We start from the raw sequence: 18,059 nt of genomic DNA on the forward strand, positions 1-18,059 counted from the left end.
CACAATTTTAGTTTTTCATGTGATTTTACTTCGCCTTTACATGCTTTATAGGATTTATATTTCTAAAGATACTGTACAGAATTGTTATGCATTCTAAGCAGAATGCTATGCATACCTGTTTTTTACAGAAAAAGTATGAAGCAGGTGGGATAGATCAGGGCTGTGTATGTGTTTGGCAAAGATGCAGCATTAGCACCTCATGCTGCATTTCCCTCTGAACGGTTAAGTATAAAAAGCAAAGTTGACATATTGGTGTTTTCCAATAGAAAAGCCATGATATTACTGTGGGTCTCTTCACAGTTGTATTATGTTTTTCTTATTTTCTTACTTATATCTATCAAAATTGGATGCAAGATAGCTAAATACATATTTAAAGAGCTGAGTGCAGCTACATTTTGGGTTAAATTTTCAAGTCAGCTAAATCTGTCATTATCTATTATTTTTAAATCATGCAAGAGGGGAAACAAACAAAATTGAAACTCGTAAACAAATTGTCCAAATCTTTTCCATGCAAAGTGAGTTCTTCAACAAGTTAACCCTCTGCATATTTATAAGTTAATACTTTATGATTAGTGACGTCAAGAAACAAGCCTTACATTTACTGCTGGTGTGATGAGGAGAGGTGTGAAGTGCAGAGCATCAGTAGCATGCGGTGTGTTCTGAAGATGTCTGCATTGTTCTGCATTGGCTCAGTCAAACAAAGGCAGTGCACTGTACATGAGTGGATGCTAAATTCCTTCAACGCCAACCTCTGCTCTTAGAACAAGACGGTAGATAGCATTTAAGCTATTATACATTATACTGTATTAGAAATGTTATGTCTGTTTAAAACACGTAGAATTTGAGGTTTTGGTTGTGTGGCTGCTACCAGACACAACACTGTTTTTAGTTGAGTTAAATATGCAGTAAATTAACACCAAAAAAGCACCAAATACAACTGGGTGAACATTTTCTGTGACCCTAGTTATTGAGTAGCACACAAGCCTGTAAGTGAAAGTAGTAATTAATTGTTGCTATGGGCTCTGTATAAAGTGGATATCACTACAGGGTTTGAAAAGAGAGAACATAAGTGTTTCAAACCTGCATTATTTCTAATGACCAGCAGGAGGCGACTTCACTGGTTGTAAAAGAGGTCAGATTGAACAGAGGTATGTGAGAGAATGACTATCTGTCATTGATTTATCCTCTCTGAACATTTTCAAAGTAAGTTCATGAACTCAATGGCTACTTACAAGTCTTCTCTATCACAGGATGATTTTCATTGTCTGATTTATGATCCGAGTGAATCCATTTACATCCCATGTCATCAAAAACATGAATGCGCATTTTGTCAACCGAAGCCATGTTTTGCTCCAGATGAGTTAGCAAGCTTAATATATCAAGCTAAAACTGTTTCCAGCATCACAATGTTTGATTGTTGCGTGGTCGGATGTCAGATTTGATATTCCAACCGTGGACTCAAGCTCTACAGAAAACTGGCAGGATCACAACCTTTTAGACAAACTTCTGGCATCTGTGGCTGGAAGCTGAAGCTAAACATGAGGTATCCTGGCATCCTAGCTAGCGAGCCAAAAACACAAAATGATTATTACCATGTGTCTGTGAAGGTTCTCGGTCATCATCTAGGTCATGGTAATAATCCAAAGCTTCACAAAAGGGTCCTAAGTAGGGTCGTTTGTCTAGTTCCTGGCAGTTGTTCTCCTATCAAATGACAGTCGTTGAGTCAGGTGAACAACTGCCAGGAACTAGACTAACGACCCTACTTAGGACCCTTTTGTGACTCCTGGACACACCCAAGACTGTTAAGGCTGATTTATACTTCTGCGTCGCCCCTACGCAGCAGGGGCTGACGCGGACAGAGCCCCACATACTTCTGCGTCGATGTGTCCGTGTCGCGCAGCAATTCTCCTCCGAAACGCTTGAGGGCAGTGTGGTCTCTCTGATAGCCGGTCGCCTGCTTCCGGTCCTGCTACGATCTCTGTTTACTTTTCCACATCGATTCAGAGCGTGTTAAGTTAATCTACAGCTGATACATGTTGCTGTTTATCATACAGACATGATTACATGAAGAATAGAGAGGAGGAGATGAAATACACGGCCAATGTGTGGCCGATGTCCGGGATCCCAGAAGTGCTGTGAATGCGGGAAAGACCAAGCCGTCGAGCGGACCAATCACAGAGCTTGCGGTCCGCGTCGGCTCTACGCGTAGTTACATTTTGGAGGAGGTGCACGTCAGCTACGTGAGTAGGCCTCTGCGTAGGTACGGGAGCTACGCGGACCTACGGCGTAGGCTATGCCGTCGATTCGACGCAGAAGTATAAATCAGCCTTTAGTGGCTGATATCTTCAAGCTCTTCCCCAGTCTGGTCAGAACTGAAGAAGCCTTTCGGAGGAGAGGTGAAACATCTTCAAGAATTTCTACCAGTCCAGTTGCCTTTCGGACCAACTTGTGATTATTACCATGGCATTCAGATACAGGTTGCTGTTAGGACCCAGTTTTCTGGCTTGCTTATTATGACCCAGGCTACCTGTCTTTGGCTTGGGAGGATTCTTATTTTAAAACACACAGCTAACAAAGCTCAGTATCTTATGTCTTAGCAAATGAAAGTCTGTTCATGACCACAGATGATGTAGTTATAAGCATTGAGTAGCTTGTGTGCTTAATATCTCTTTTGGTGTACACACTGGGTTTCAACACCAAAGCATCCGGATTGAAAAACCAGTGTGCTCTGCCACACTTCTGTTGCCAAAATGAGCATGCAGCTCTATGTATGTTTACTAGTCGTAAATGGGTCCAAAAAGAGGATAAAGCAGAGCATGCTTTGAGCTGTGGCTACACAATGATTGAAAACGTACTACTTGTCAAATACGCCACAGGTGTAGCAATGTATGTGCGTTCTCTCGATTAAATTTCATCACTTCTCGTTCCACAAACCAATGAAGTCTAAAATGCAAAACTAAGAGCTTTAATGTCAAAGTCTGATAACTTTTGGTGCTACTTTCTCTTCTTCTTGTGAATAAGTGTTACAGTTTGATTTCAAAATCAACAGCTTGCACCCTACATCTTCTATTTCACTTCTCCATTTGTAAAGCAGCACTTTTTTTTCCCTTAGAAAAATCTAATAATCTATGTTCACTGATCAAATTGCAGCACATGAAGTCTGTTTTTGGAGGTGGAAAGCCTCACTACCCTATCATCGCTGATTGTCGTAGCACTTTTGCAGAATCCAGACACACTGTTATGTCACATCAGATTTTTGCACCTTTGTTTGATAAAAATTAGGTTAAATATGAAACTTTTTAAAAGACATTCAAGGTCCACAATCCTGATTTTAAGGCACTTGTACACTTAAATGCCTCCAAAGCTTTATGTACAATAAAAGGTTATTAAGAAAATTAACAGAGGGAAATAAAAAAAAGTTTTGGGGAGTTGATGGTGATTCAATATCATCTTCATGCTGGGTTTGTTTTTTCAGTTTGAACACCTTGCCAAATGTTGGTGAAAGAAACGTTATGTTTTAACCCTCATACTTATAGCTTGCTGCGTCATGATTTACAAACTTTATGTAAAGTAGCATGTCTGATCCAGATTACAAACACACACTGCACTCTGAAATAGCAGAGCAGTCGACATATGATGCTTTGCACCACTTCAGATAAAAGCTTTAACGGTTATGAACAAAGTATCTCAATTATGGCTAAAAGGAAAAAAGAAAAGATTACAGGACAGGGCTAAGAGCCATTAGACTGAAGATGTAGGGAAACAGAACATTTGTTAAAGTTTATGGACGCAGCAAAGATGAGTCACTTATTCATTAAAAAAATCCTTCTACTTGTGAAACAAGATTGGTTTGGCCAAACCTGCCAGGATCTTTGGTACATGGACTGAGATGATCTCCCCAATCATCTCTGGAAAGCTGACCTTGTTTGGGAGCGACTGAGCCTGGACGAACAGGTCGAATGTAAACTGATGGAGCTTCTGTACCGTCTGAAAAAGAAGAAACACAAAGAAAACAGGGCTAAAACCTACTATGAGCAGTGTTTTGATGATAACTCAGAAGAACCATCCTCTCTTTAAACAGGTGGCACGGCCTAAAAAACTGAGGTCTGGATGCTTTAATCCTGCTGTCGTAAACTCATCAGTTTAATCTTTTCCTTTGCTCTGGAAAACAGTTGTTACATTTTAAGGTTAGATTTTAAAGTATCACATTCTGGTTGAATGCAGAATTGTTTCTGAAGGCTATTAAAAAAAAGACAGCCTTCTCTGGGATTTAATTTCACGCACTGCCAAGAAATGTTTTAAGCAAATTAGTAGAACTACAACCCCAGGTCTGGACTTTTAACTATGCCTATTGAATTCGGTTAAAGACGTACATATGTCGTCTTCAGCTTTAAAAACTTTCACAGTTGGGGCAGCAGTTTGGCCTGATGGTTGAGTCACACACGCCGTATACAGGGGCCAAGATCCTCAAGCAGGCTGCCCAGGTATGACTCCAACCTGTGGACTCTTTCCTACATGTCACTCCTCGCTCTCTCCCCCGGTTTCCTGCTCTATCCACTTTCCATTCTCTCCAAAAAAAGGCTTGAAAGCCCCAAAAAAGTAATTAAAAAACAAAGTTGTAAAGCTCAGCTGTTGACATTGTTTTGTTTCCATTGTGTTCAGTGTTTCATGAGTAATTGGGAGGCATTTATTACAAGCTGTGTTTTTTACCATCTGTAAAGAGTCCAGCAGTCGGGTGAGATGGTAGAACCTTTGAGAACAATTGGTTTTCATTCGATTGTTAATGAGGCGATCAAGTTCGGTGATGTAGGTAAGGCGCAGTTCATCAAAGTACTTCTGACTCTTCAGACCTTCAACTGGAACTGGAAAAGAAAACACAAGAAAATAAGTTTGACTGCATGCTTCCAAGTTACGTGTCTGGTGTTGCTCTACTCCACTAAAGAATGTTGCGTTTGTTTTAGATGCTGTGTACATACTGATGCTGAAGAGGAGCAAGGCTTTCATGCAGAGAAACTCCTCCTGAGTGATCTGCAGAATCAGGAACTCTTGTGAAATGTGTCTCATCCGTATGCAGTGCTCGTACATGGTGGAAATGTGCATCCGATGTCTGCAGATGTAAAAAAGGTCAGGATGAGAAATGTGAAGTAATGGAAGATCAAATGATGAGAGGTGCAAGAAAAATTGTTTTACACCTTTGGCATTTATTCTTTCATAAATACGTGCTGGATGTCAGAGGTTAGACTATTTAGGGGTGATGGGGAGAGTGAGTTATCTTTATAACATCACAGATTTCTGCTGCGTGATCTTTGACATCCAGAGCAAGATATTATTGAAACACATCACTCTATATAATCAGAATTCTTTGCCTTTAATTGACTTTAAAGTTCATAAATTATCATTCCTATTTGAATATTGTAAGAGGAGATTGGATAGTTCATATTCATTACGTTTGAGAAATCTTTTGGTATTTCAATAAGCGTGGGAGTGAGGGGAGTGGGCATCATGAGCAGAATTTCATCTCCTGCAAAATGAAAAGATTCAACCTATTCTATGAATCAGGAAGAAGACAGTTTGTAACATTGTTATATTCATGCTGTGAAGATAGAGATGAGACACAAAAAATGAGGAATTAGTTTAAATGTGAAATATTATCAGTTGCAGCCTGAAAAAAAAAGGTAAAATTGAAAAAAGGGAGATAAGAAACAGAGCTGAATGTTCCTCTTCGTTCTGGTAATGAGGGAAGAATTTAAGACCTGTGGTTAAAAAGTGATGCACTAAACAGTGCAACTCAGTTATATTATAAAGTAATAGGTATGATGGATATGCTAGACTAGACAGTTGTACAATATAATTTGATAAATTATAACAAAAGGAACGTATAATGTAGTAGAACCTTTGCAATGATAGTGAGCTGGTTATTCTTTAGCGATGATGGGGAAGTTTTGTTTTAAACATTGTTTACACAAACTATTGGTTCTTGAACAACTGATAACTGACAATACGAATTTTTCAGATCTTATCTCTGCTTTTAAGGATGGCGGACTCTCCTGGGTGTCATTTTATCACTGGTCCCTCATTCAAAACAACAAAGCTCAGGTTAGTGTTCGTTCGAAGATTGATACCATTGTCATATTCATCTTTTATACTCTAGATGCTCTAAATCCCACCTTTTTTTCTTTTCTCTTTTGTCTTATTTTTTTTCATTCTTGGGCTATTTCAAATTTTGTATGTAGAGGCAGGACAACAGTAGTGGATATCACCCCACTATATCATACAATCATGAAAATACATGACAGCGATGGACTCTGTGTGCTTTAGAGCACGCTGTACTTAACTGTTTTATTCTGTGTTTATTAAAGAATAATACAACGGTATATTTTTTATTTTTCAATCCTTATTGTTAAATGTGTAGCAATGTTTCCCTGTCTATGCTTGCTTACAAGCATGTCCTGTCGCTTACAAAGCACAAAAATAGCTGATGCTAAAATAGCAAATATTATATTTCACAAGGAGTGGGAGGTGGATTACTTTTATGCTTACTCAAATCCAGCGAAGTTGTGAATGAAGAGAACTGCTCTTATTAGGTCTGCAGCTGATTTACTTCTGTTTGGTTGGGCACACCTGATGTAGAACAAGTCTGTTGCAGTTTTTGTATTTGTATCAGTAGGTGATGCATAAGGACTCTGAAATTTGTGGCAGCAAATTGCAGTTGGCTGAGGCAGCAGTGGTGCACCTGCCACACAGAGCCAGCTCTCACTCTGCAATTTCTCCAGGAAATGCCCCGTCTAGTTATACCATAAAATAGCACATGTTGAATCTCTTTTTTATCTGTACAAAAACATGTGGATTTTAACGTCACTATTTTTCAGTGCCAGGAGCAGTGTCTGGATACAATTTTCATACGGAGCTGAACTGCCTTGATCCAGGCACAACATCAGTTGTATGGATCTTACTATTGAGCTATTAACAAGACAAAAAACCTGTTATAATATCAAAATGATGTGAAAGCACTGCTTTAATTCAGTCAGTCTTTTTTTTCCTATTCATTTATTTTATTTTATTTTACAGCCATTTAATTTCTTATTCTGAAATGGAAAAAAACGGCACTAATACATATGATGTTCTAAAAACAGCTTGGTAGATGTAACTGAGGTAGGGTTTGAACTTTAAGAATATAAGTACAGCAATCAAACATTTAACAGTCTTTCACTCACTTACTTTTCAGACTATTTTTGTAAAGACTGTGCCAGGGTTTTTAGCCCCTCTTAAAGGACTGCCTTTACTTGGCAGGAGTTGGTTAAGCAGCAAATATAAAAGCTGACAAGGGGCACTCAAGTCCATTAACAATTTGTGCACAATTTTCTTTCAAAAAGCTTAAATTATCCACCTTTCTGACTAACTAGGCCTCATGGACGTAATTCAGTTCTTAAAATCTGAACCTGTGATCCATCAAACCTCAAAAAAACCTTCAAAAACAAAATAAATGAACATCTGTCGAGATATTGCGTTTCTCTTCTTTACTTTCCAAGATGTGGATTCTGGAAATTTTAGGGAAACAATAAAATTCCTTTTGCTCATATAACCCGAAACTTCTGAGATGTTTGTGCTGTCAATGTTTCCCACCTGTTTTCAGCTTGGTGCTTGCAAACAGACATTCTGGTCAGCTGTTTAGAGCAGACCATCCTGCAGTGACATCACTGAACTGGGAGTGGCCATAAGCAGGGAGAGTTTGAGTTCACAGCTGTGAAGCATCAGTTTTCTGCCCTACATCAGTCAGCTCACTTTTTTTTTTTTTGCATTTACATAATAATCAACACAATCTGTTCATTTTTGGTCCAACGCAACATCACAGTCAACAACTGGGATCGGTTTCATAGACAACGGGTTGAGTTCATTATACTAAACGAAAAAACCGGTCTTGATCTGAGCTTTTGAAACATGGCTTTTTAAAAAAAATTAAAATACTGATTCTATTTGATGGAGAGGCGATGTATGTTGTCCTTCAGAAAATTATAGCTGTATTGGTAAACGGAAGCTGATATTAAACTGAGGAAAATCCTTTTTTTGTGACACTTCTCTCGCCCCACAGATTGAGACGTTTCACCTCTATGCAGTGGCGTGTCCAGAGGGGTCGCCAAGAGTGGCACCCCTTGAAATCCAATGGGCCATCCCAGCGGCCACCCCAAAATCCTAAACTATGATAGGCTGTTTGCCTTGTCAGAGGTGGGGTGTCTGTTACAATCTATAATTTGGGATGAGTTAAAAGGCTGACAGTTGATTTCTTTTTTAGTGCCCTTAAATGTGACTTTGAAAAAACATCTTTTGTAAGTCCTTAAAGAAACAAGCTTAGAAGATTGATGCCACTTTGTCATGTTTTTTTTTAAGTCAAAGGAATATAACGACTGTTTAATACTTAATTGAAAGTAGGTTGTGAAGACAGAAAGTCTAAATGTTATTTATTTGTAAATGCACTGGCCACCCCTGACTATGTGAGAGCCTCAGTTGGACCATCCCGGTCAAAAAGTTCTGGATACGGCCCTGCCGAAATGCACAGCTGTTTACAAACGTAATCGACCCCTGAGACAGTAAAGGTCGATTGTATTTTAGTTGTCACAGGGTTTTATCAGCTGATGAAAACAGCGGCATGATGCCTGCTGCAGCTGTGAAGGGAGTTTTCTAAAGGCGACCATTGTAATCATGATATCATGTCAGTGGAGGTAATCAGGTTTAACAGAAAAATGTGATTTATAAACTGATGATAGTAATTCAAGAGTTGTGACCCTTTCATTTGCTAACATCAGAGAGTTGATTTATGGGAAATGTGGCTTATTTTGTAATGGTTAAAATCTCAGTTTTTTCAATATGGATCATTTCTTGTCCAATTTGTCTATGTCTATGTCAAAACTGTCCTGATGCTCTTCTTACTATTTCCATTAAGAGACGGATTTCACACTATCACTGGTTTTGTGGAAGTACTTTTTGTGGAAGAGCATACATGCAAGCTGGTAAAAACAATGACCTGCAGGGAATTCCTCCGTTTGGATTGAACTGTTTGTCCACAGATTAAATTTAAGAGTTTATGGATTGCTGAAGGATTCAATCTGATAAAGTAAATCTGGATGATGAACTTGCTCCATGACGCCCTCATAATATTGACACTGCCAGACAAGTTGACTCACCACATTTCATTACTTCCAAACCTTGCTGCCAATTTGCATTATGATTGTAACGTCACATTCAAGAACAGTAAAATATGAATATAGAAAAAGAAAACAATTGGTCTTTATGGAGAAGGGACACAGTTTGGGTTTAGTGGAGGAAGAGCAGATAAAGAGCTGTCTAGCAGCTTCATTGTTGATATAATCAAATGCAGATTCTACATTGTCCAATGTACTTTTGCAATCCACTTTACAACAAAATCCATAAATAATGTTGTCCATCTACTTAGATAATTTTTTTAAAACACTGCTTTCTATTAAAGCTGTTTGTTAATTCTCTATATATTGTATTTCCATACACATTGCTGCTCAGGAACTTTGAACATCTTTTCTGTTTGACCTTTATTTATTTAGTGCAGGTTCACTGAGTGCAAACACTCCCTTTGAACTTAACTGTACCTCACAGTCACTCGCACAGTTACACAATCAAACCTGGAAGCGGCCCAGTATGACCAGTACTGTCTGCCAGTGACCACGCAGCTTCAACTGAGCTGTGTGAGTTTTTCTGCTCAGTAACCCCTCTCAACCCACCACCAGTTTCAGTTAATCAGCAAACCAGTCCCACTGCTCTAACCTTTTAGTTAAACCCATTACCATTAATTCTCATTTGGTTATTCTGCCAGTAAAACCAAAAGAGGTTGTGAAATATATTTGTGCTTAAGTTTGAATAGAAAACATAATCAAGCAATGAACAGGCCTGAATGTGTTTTGTTTATCTGATATAGGCAGTCTTGTTGTGTTGTTGGTTTAAATTTGTGGGGAGAACTACATTTCTCTAATGTAAAATGTTGGTCTCCGTGTTCTCGCTCTGAATGTTTTTAGATGAAAACAACAATTCATGAACATATTTTTCTGCTTTGTACTTCTATGCAAATGGAAAAAGAAAACCAAATGAGTTTGCAGCTTGAACTGATTTTTTCCACCACACGATAACACATGTAGGTTTGGTCATTCAAATAGTGGAAATCATAGATCTACAATTTGAATCAAAATGACAAACTTGCTGTAAACATCACTGACTTCTAACATTTTTTAAAACGAGCTTTAAAAATGTATCTGACTAAAACATTTCTTTAACAGATATTTGATTTGTATTTTGACATGTCTGAGAAGTGAAGCCACAATTTGTGTGCCTTAAATCTGAGCTATTTCAATGAGCTGCAGGCTACCACTCAATTAGCTTAAAAGTTATGTTTGAATGCGCAGAAGTTGATGATAAAAATGACTTTACTTCTCAGATGAAAAATTTCTAAACAGTCATTTTCCAGTTTAGTTTCAGGTCTTGACAGCTGGACTGAAGTCTGTTTCAATCCAGCATGACACTCTTTTCCAATTTTGCTTCAATCAAAGTGAAATCAATATGAAGCAGTGTCTGCTTTAGGGCTAAGTGACCATGTGATTGCCAAGTTACTAACCTTGAAAAAAGACTTATTGTGTGTTTTTGACTCTATGAAGACTTTTGTTTACTTTTAACAAGCTAATCTGCCAAATTACAGTATATACAAATAACAATAACACTAGTAATACAAATTACACATACACCTTGCTAGCCATGTCAGTGTTAGTGTAAGCACTAATAATAACTTCTTGTGCTCCAGCTGCTTTACTTGTTTCTGTCCCCTCAAAACCAACACTATGATGGCCTTAATGTAAAACAATGGTAGCTACATACACCTCTTATTTACAGCCAAGGTATTTCACATGAAGTAAAAAAACAAAAAAAAGATTTTATGTATCTTAACTGGCATTACTCTTATATATCTCACTTTTCTGAAACATTCTGAGAGTAAGAATATCTTCTTATCACTTAGTCTTGGTCTACATAATAACTCTATACTTGAGTTTTTAAAGAAACAATCAGTGATTTTTAGTTGAGCTTGAATCATAGAGTAAAAAAATGTATTCATGTAAGCATCTAATGGACCTTAATAATACAATTAGTGTTCCTCCCTCAGACTTAAAAACGCCTCACCACTTGTGTTGTCTCTCATGAGTGATATTCACAAATCAATCAGATTCCCTCACCAACCCTGTGAGAGTTTGAATGCTGAAAACTACTGTTCTTCACCTTAATTTCCCCATGACAAAAGAACATCAAGAAGAAAATTGGATGAACAGGGTCTTAAACAGCTTGCAGGCATTCACACTTCATATTTCATTTTTTTTATTCTAGAGAGGTCTTCGTGTTTGCATGTGCAGGAAAGTAAATGATGGAGAAGGATTGGGGAGAGACAGATTGAAGACGGATAAAAACTGGTGTCTGCATTGTGTACCACAGCACCAGCTCAGTCATTGGTTGCAATCTCCATATAATAGAGAAAGCTGCATGTTGGTCAATCCTGAAATAAATCATTTCAGTGAACATGATAGGGTTGGATGGGTCTTTACGTACTCATTGAACACAAGATCTGGAGCGAAGTAAAGCATCCTGCTGTTGACATTCTTATAGGACCTCCATCCCAGGGCGAACACCATCACCCCCATCCATGACTGCTGAATGACAGTCATTTGGTCATCCACATGGAGGTTTCTAAAACCTAAAGAAAACATTTAGATTTAGTAAAATGTGACACAACATGGAAAATCTGGTAGTACAGAAGGAACTATGAGATGCTATGCATTTGTTAAGTACCACAGCATTCATCTAAAGTAGTATATCAAACATCTTTTAAGTATCAGGGAACCTATTTCCAATGCACTCAGGGAACAAATTGTGATTTCTGAGCCAGGTTATTTAATAGCCTTCAACTTGATGTCTCTGTCAGAGTTCTTGGAGTATAAAGATGGTGATCATTTCTTAATAAACAACTATTCACTTGAGGGGTTCCTCAAGGCACGGTTTTAGGACCACTATTTTTTCTCATATATGTGAAAAAATGGTTGATATCATCAGCCTGCATTAATCATTCCCTTGAATGAAACACTGAGATAATATAAAAAGAAGTACAAGGAACAAACAACCCCCAAAAGAGTTAAATGCTAATGAGCAGGCTCCCTCCTACAAGGTCTGTGGGCTGTTCAGGATGAAAGTTTGAATACATCCTCCCACTAAGCTTTCAACGGTCTCAGTGCAGCCAAAGCAGGAGCATCCAAACTAAATGAATGCACAACTCACTGAATGATTGACCGTGGTTGGGTACTGGGGCTGGCTGGCCTTGGACGACACAAAACCTTCCATAAATCTCTTTGAAAGACATCTTTTGTCCCAGTGTTATTCCTGTACGATACACAGGACTAATTTAGAGGGATGTAAGGATATATCGCAAGACAGTAAAACAGGTAGACAAACAGTAGAAGGCACTATCTGCATTTCACTCTGCTTATTCAACATCATTAAGTCTTTTGCGCTGCTCTCTCCTCACTTGCTGAGTGGTGTTTTAAGTTTAAAGCATATTTCAGAATCAGCTGACTAAAGGTGTTGCGCTCAGCTGGGGGCTGCAGCTGAGTGACAGGTCTCCAGGAGCGCTTTTTTTCTACGCCGCCGCTGGACTGATTCCGTCCCAGCGCGAGCTGGAGGTCACCGCTCGATGGAGCCAATAGGACGACATCATCTGCAAAGAGCAGAGACGGAATCCCAAGGCCACCGCAATTTCGAAGATATTGAGATTACATGTCTTCCAATGAGAGGCACAGCTGACTTGATTGACAGGCCGGAACAATGTAGCTGTTAGCTAGGAGGCTCAAAGCCAGCCTCTTTACGTGACAATCGCTGGACAGCAGTATTATGGCTGCCGCCGATGATTAGCATCAAAACAGAGCTTCAGAAACAGATGGGTGACGTCACGGATACTACGTCCATATTTTATATAGTCTATGGTTTCACTCTAAATTGTAAGCTGCACAGGGGCTTCATTCAGGCTTACTTTATTTTTATGAACCAGAAAAATAAACTGATTTCTTTGTTATGTACTTATAATTAACAAGTCTTAAATTAACTAAATACAGATCTACAGTTTTCTAAGAAGTAACAATTCAAACATTATCTGATCTGTCTTCAGGAGATGAAGAACACAACTACATGCTGTTTGCTGAAAGGCTTTGGATCGATCATTTCTATAATAATAATAAAAATTCATTTTATTTATAGGCGCCTTTCTGCACACCCAAGGTCACCTTACAACATAGCAATAATAAAAGCAACACTCAACAGTAAAAAATACATACATTAGAATTAATAATAATAATAATTAAAGCCGCAAGCGGCGATGAACGGGCCCTCGCACACCCGCGGCCGCCACCTACGCGAGCCGCCGCCACATGTAAACCGTCGCCTGATATTTGCCATCACATGATGCGAAAGCAAGATCTGAGAGTATATACTGCCTCAGGTGGTGCAAATGTTCCAAGTTTTTGGCAGATTGCCAAGAAAACCTCAAAACTTGACAGTGTGCCACACCCACAATTTAGTCTGAACAGAATTCCTTTAACAATAATTTAATCGTCAATATGTCTGCTATAGAATGTGCCTTGTTTGGACTGAATCAGAGAAAAACTCTAGGAGGAGCTCTCAAAAGTATGCACCCTTATTTGGGCATCATTCTTCACATCAAGCTGTGTTTGATGCCCCGCCTCAACGCCTGCCACGCCCACATTTTTTGTCTGATCAAAATTTGTTCTGATAATTTTTTCTCATCAAGGTGTCAACTATAGGTTGCCCTTGGTTTGGACTGAATCGGAGAAAAGCTCTAGGAGATAATAGCGAAAGTATGCACCCTTATTTTGGCCCCGTTTTTCATGTTCAAAGCTAGGTGGCGCTCTTCCTGTTGAGTTTGGGATATGGGTGCAAGAGGCTTTTTTGTGCGTCCTGATGCCATGAATATGTGTAAAATTTTTCAAGCATGTAGCTCAAAATAACCCCTATGGGGAGGGGTTTTTGAAAACTGTAGGGGGCGCTAGTGAGCACATTTTTTCGACTTTTTTTGCGAAACTCTTAAAATGTCGCAATTTTCACCAGACCTGATGGGCGTTCAAAAAGATCCGCGCTTTCATGCATGTTAAAGGCTCCAAAAATGCGATCTCCTAGGCGGAAGAATAATAAGAAGACTCCTTAGGGTTTCAATAGGGCTTTCGACGGCACTGCGTGGCATTGCTCGGGCCCTAATAATAAAGTTTATTTAGAAAGCACTTATCAAAACAGACTTTACAAAGTGTTTTACATCATAAAAACCCACAGTAAAAAGAACAAAGCTTGGGGGTATATGGGCTGGCAAGATAATTTAAGAGGAACAACCAAAAAAAAAGAGTAAAAGAGATACTACTAAAAGCAATTACAACAATTAAAATCAGTAAAACAATGGAACGTTGAGTGAATAAAAATAGATTGAAAATAAATGTAGCATCGTGGATAAAACAAAATTAAAAGAGGGCCTTTCGATATAAATTTTTTCAGCTGTGATTTAAAAGAAGATACTGATGCAACTTGCCTGAGATCCTCAGGCAGGTCGTTCCACAGTTCTGGAGCCTGCACAGCAAACGCTCGGTCACCCTTAGATTCTAACTTTGTGACGGGAACTTTAAGGAGGTTCCTGCCTGAGGATCTGAGGCTGCGCCCGGGCTTGTAGGGTGACGGCAAATCACAGATATATTCAGGGGCCGGGCCATGCAGTGCTTTAAAAGTGATAAGTAAAACCTTAAAATCTATTCTAAAAGCAATGGGCAGCCAGTGTAGGGTCATTAAAACAGGAGTAATGTGCTCTCTCTTCTTGGTTTTAGTTAAAAGTCTTGCTGCTGAATTTTGTACCAAATGTAATCTATTGAGAGATGTTTGTGTTAAACCTGTTAAAAGCCCATTACAATAATCTAGTCTAGAAGAAATAAAAGCATGAATAATGGTTTGGGTGTCATTAAAAGTGAGAATGGATCTTATCCGGGCAATATTTCTAAGGTGATAAAAGCAAGATTGGATGGTGTTATTAATATGTCTTTCAAAAAATAAACTGCTGTCAAAGGTCACTCCGAGGTTTCTGACATTTGTTTTATCATTGTGTGACAGGGAACCAAGGCAGGACTGGAGGGGAGGGTGCATGTTTTCTGGACCATTAATGAGTATTTCTTTTTTTTCCGAGTTAAGTTTCAGGAAGTTTGCTGACATATGTAGCTCTAGAGAAAGTTCAGACAGGAAGACTATAAAGCAATCACAGCAGTTGTTTAACTCTCTCTCCCTCATTCAATAGCTCACCCGCTTCCAGCTGCAGGCTCCGGAGCTGTCATTGGCTAATCAGCAGCGGCGTCATCCAATAGCTCAGTGGCGCGCCCTTATCATCAACTCTCTGCTATCTTCTTAAATGTGTCTCTCTCTCCTGCTAGTTCCTTCTTGCATTGATGGTGCGCACCCCTCCACCTCCCCGTCTCCATCTTGTCTCTGCAAGTCTTCATTTCCTTGGATCGTCAACCACCACCAGTGTCTGGACTCTAGGGGGGATTTCTTCGGCTGCCAAATTCACACATCCTACGCTCACAACATTATCCCCATAGAGTCCTTACGCCAAATATTTCTGTCAAATTCCATCATTCATTCAGTTGCAATAAATAACCTTAATATTCAAATTGTGTCTCTCCTGATTGAACTATAATTTAATATTATGATTTGGCCAAGGGGTAGCATATAGAGGGAGAATAAAATTGGTCCTAATATTGACCCTTGAGGGACTCCACAACTTATCTCTGAATAAGGGGAAACATGATCAGACATGGACACAAAAAACTTTCTGTCAGATAAATAGGAATAAAACCAATTAAGAGCTGTCCCCGATATACCAACCCAGTGCTGCAGCCTCTCAAGCATAATTTTGTGGTTCACCATATCAAATGCCGCACTTAGGTCCAGCAGCACTAGGACAGAGCATACACCAGTATCAGCCATTCTTAAAAGATAATTTGTCACCTTAATAAGCACAGTCTCAGTACTATGTTTCTGTCTGAAACCAGACTAAATTTTTTTTAAATATCATTGTATTTCAGTGCTTCAAGGAGTTGTAGTGAGACAGTCTTTTCGATTATTTTTGCTAAAAACGGCAGTTTTGAAATTGGCCTGAAGTTGTTGCAGTCAGATTGATCGAGGCCGGGTTTTTTAATGAGTGGCTGTATACATGCGGTTTTCAAATAATGTGGGACACAACCAGAGGATAAGGAACTATTGATTATTGTGAGTAACCAAGGGGCTGTCACAGTAAGAAGTTCCATAGAGAATTTCGGAGGGAGTAAATCAACAGGGCTTGAGGATTGTTTAAGTTGTGCAATGGTGGTCAAGAGGTCATTAAGAGAAACTGGTTTGAAACTTGATAAAATAGCACCGTTTGGACAGGGGACATCAGCAAAACAATCAGGGGTCACAATTTCTGATTGTATCTTGCTGATTTTGTCATTCAAAAAGTTACAAATTTTAAACATTCTTCACTCGATGATTCAGGCTGATTCAAACGTACCGGATTTAAAAGACTGTCCACTGTGTTAAAAAGGGGTTTGGGATTGTGCTTGTTAGTTTGAATTAAAACAGAAAAATAATTGACTCTTGCATTTATTACCTGTTCCTTAAAGAACATCAAGTATTCTTTCATTTGTTGATAGTGCACTTGTAGCTTTGCTTTCCTCCATCTTCTTTCCACCTTTCTACATTCTCTTTTATACTTACGAATTTCAATATTCATCCAAGGTTCTACTTTTGTATTTCAAGTACATTTAGTTTTAAAAGGTGCAACGTGGTCCAAAGCGGATGTGCAAATGAGATTAAATTCATTTATCAGTGTTTCTGTGTCTAATACATTTTGCATTGGAGTATTGCTATCAGGAAAATGTGTTAAAAATGTGGAAACAGTTTCTTATTAAAAATGCGAGAGCGCTTTGTTTCACTTTTGTTTAGCAGAGTTTGGTTAAAATAGTGCAATCAAATAAAATACATAGATGATACGAACAGGTCAGTTGTTAAAAGAGAGTCAGTGTTCATACCATATGTAAAAACCAAATCCAAGGTGTGCCCTCGATTATGTGTAGGCCCAACAACATGTTGTAAACCAAAAGAATCGACAGTGATCAGAAACTCTTTTGCAAATGAACCAGAGGGCACATCAACATGAATATTAAAATCAACATGAATATTAAAATCAATCAAAAAAAAAAATGTTCAAAAAAAAAAATCACCAGCTAAAATAATTCTATTACAGATGAGAAATAAAGATGATAAAAAATCTGAGAATTCAGGTAGAAATTCTGTCGTAGAGTGAGGGGGGCAATAGATGATTGCACAGAGGGTGGGTGTCTCACCCTTAATCATAAACAGCTTCTACTACTCGTCTCATCACTATCACCTCTCTCTCTTACTCTCCACTATCCCTCTTTCAAGACCCAACTCGGTCGAGGCATGATGGCTGTCTAACATGAGTCTGGTTCTGCCTGTGGTTTCTGCCTGTTAAAAGGAAGTTTTTCCTCGCCACTGTAACTAGCTAAATACTGCGATGCCCAATGCTCATGATGGATTAAGGTGGGGTCAGACTGAGTCTTACCCTGTCTTGGAGTTGGGTCTCTGTTCATTATTTGACATAGAGTGGTCTAGACCTCCTATGTTTGTAAAAGCGTCTTGAGGTAAGGTTTGTTGTGATTTGGCGCTATACAAATAAAGGTTGATTGATTGATTGATTGATTGATTGATTGATTGATTGATTGATTGATTGATAAAAACAAGAACCTCAAAACTGAAGTTGTTTATTTTAATGAGGGAGCATTTGATTTTTTTGTTGAATACTACAGCCAAGCCCCCACTTCTTCCCCTTAGTCTAGGCTGATTAAAACAACCGTACATCGGGGGGCATACTTCATTTAGCCGTGTCTCAGTTAAAAACATAAAGA

At 38.8% G+C, this 18,059-nt stretch overlaps 1 protein-coding gene across 2 annotated transcripts in view; it reads right to left on the reverse strand.

Annotated features, from left to right (window-relative positions):
• Positions 1–3,309: 3,309 nt before the first annotated feature.
• Positions 3,310–18,059, reverse strand: part of ar (androgen receptor) — a 32,299-nt gene continuing 17,549 nt past the window's right edge. For both annotated transcript variants that reach the window (XM_034683288.1, XM_034683289.1), the window contains exons 5-8: positions 11,611–11,755; positions 4,977–5,107; positions 4,711–4,862; positions 3,310–3,987 (exon numbers count right to left, since the gene is read on the reverse strand). In XM_034683288.1, coding sequence (XP_034539179.1) covers positions 3,829–3,987; positions 4,711–4,862; positions 4,977–5,107; positions 11,611–11,755 — 587 coding nt within the window. In that variant the 3' untranslated portion in view covers positions 3,310–3,828. The remainder of the gene's footprint in view (positions 3,988–4,710; positions 4,863–4,976; positions 5,108–11,610; positions 11,756–18,059) is intronic.

This window comes from Notolabrus celidotus, chromosome 5, assembly GCF_009762535.1.
Source record: "Notolabrus celidotus isolate fNotCel1 chromosome 5, fNotCel1.pri, whole genome shotgun sequence".
Lineage (NCBI taxonomy): Eukaryota > Metazoa > Chordata > Actinopteri > Labriformes > Labridae > Notolabrus > Notolabrus celidotus.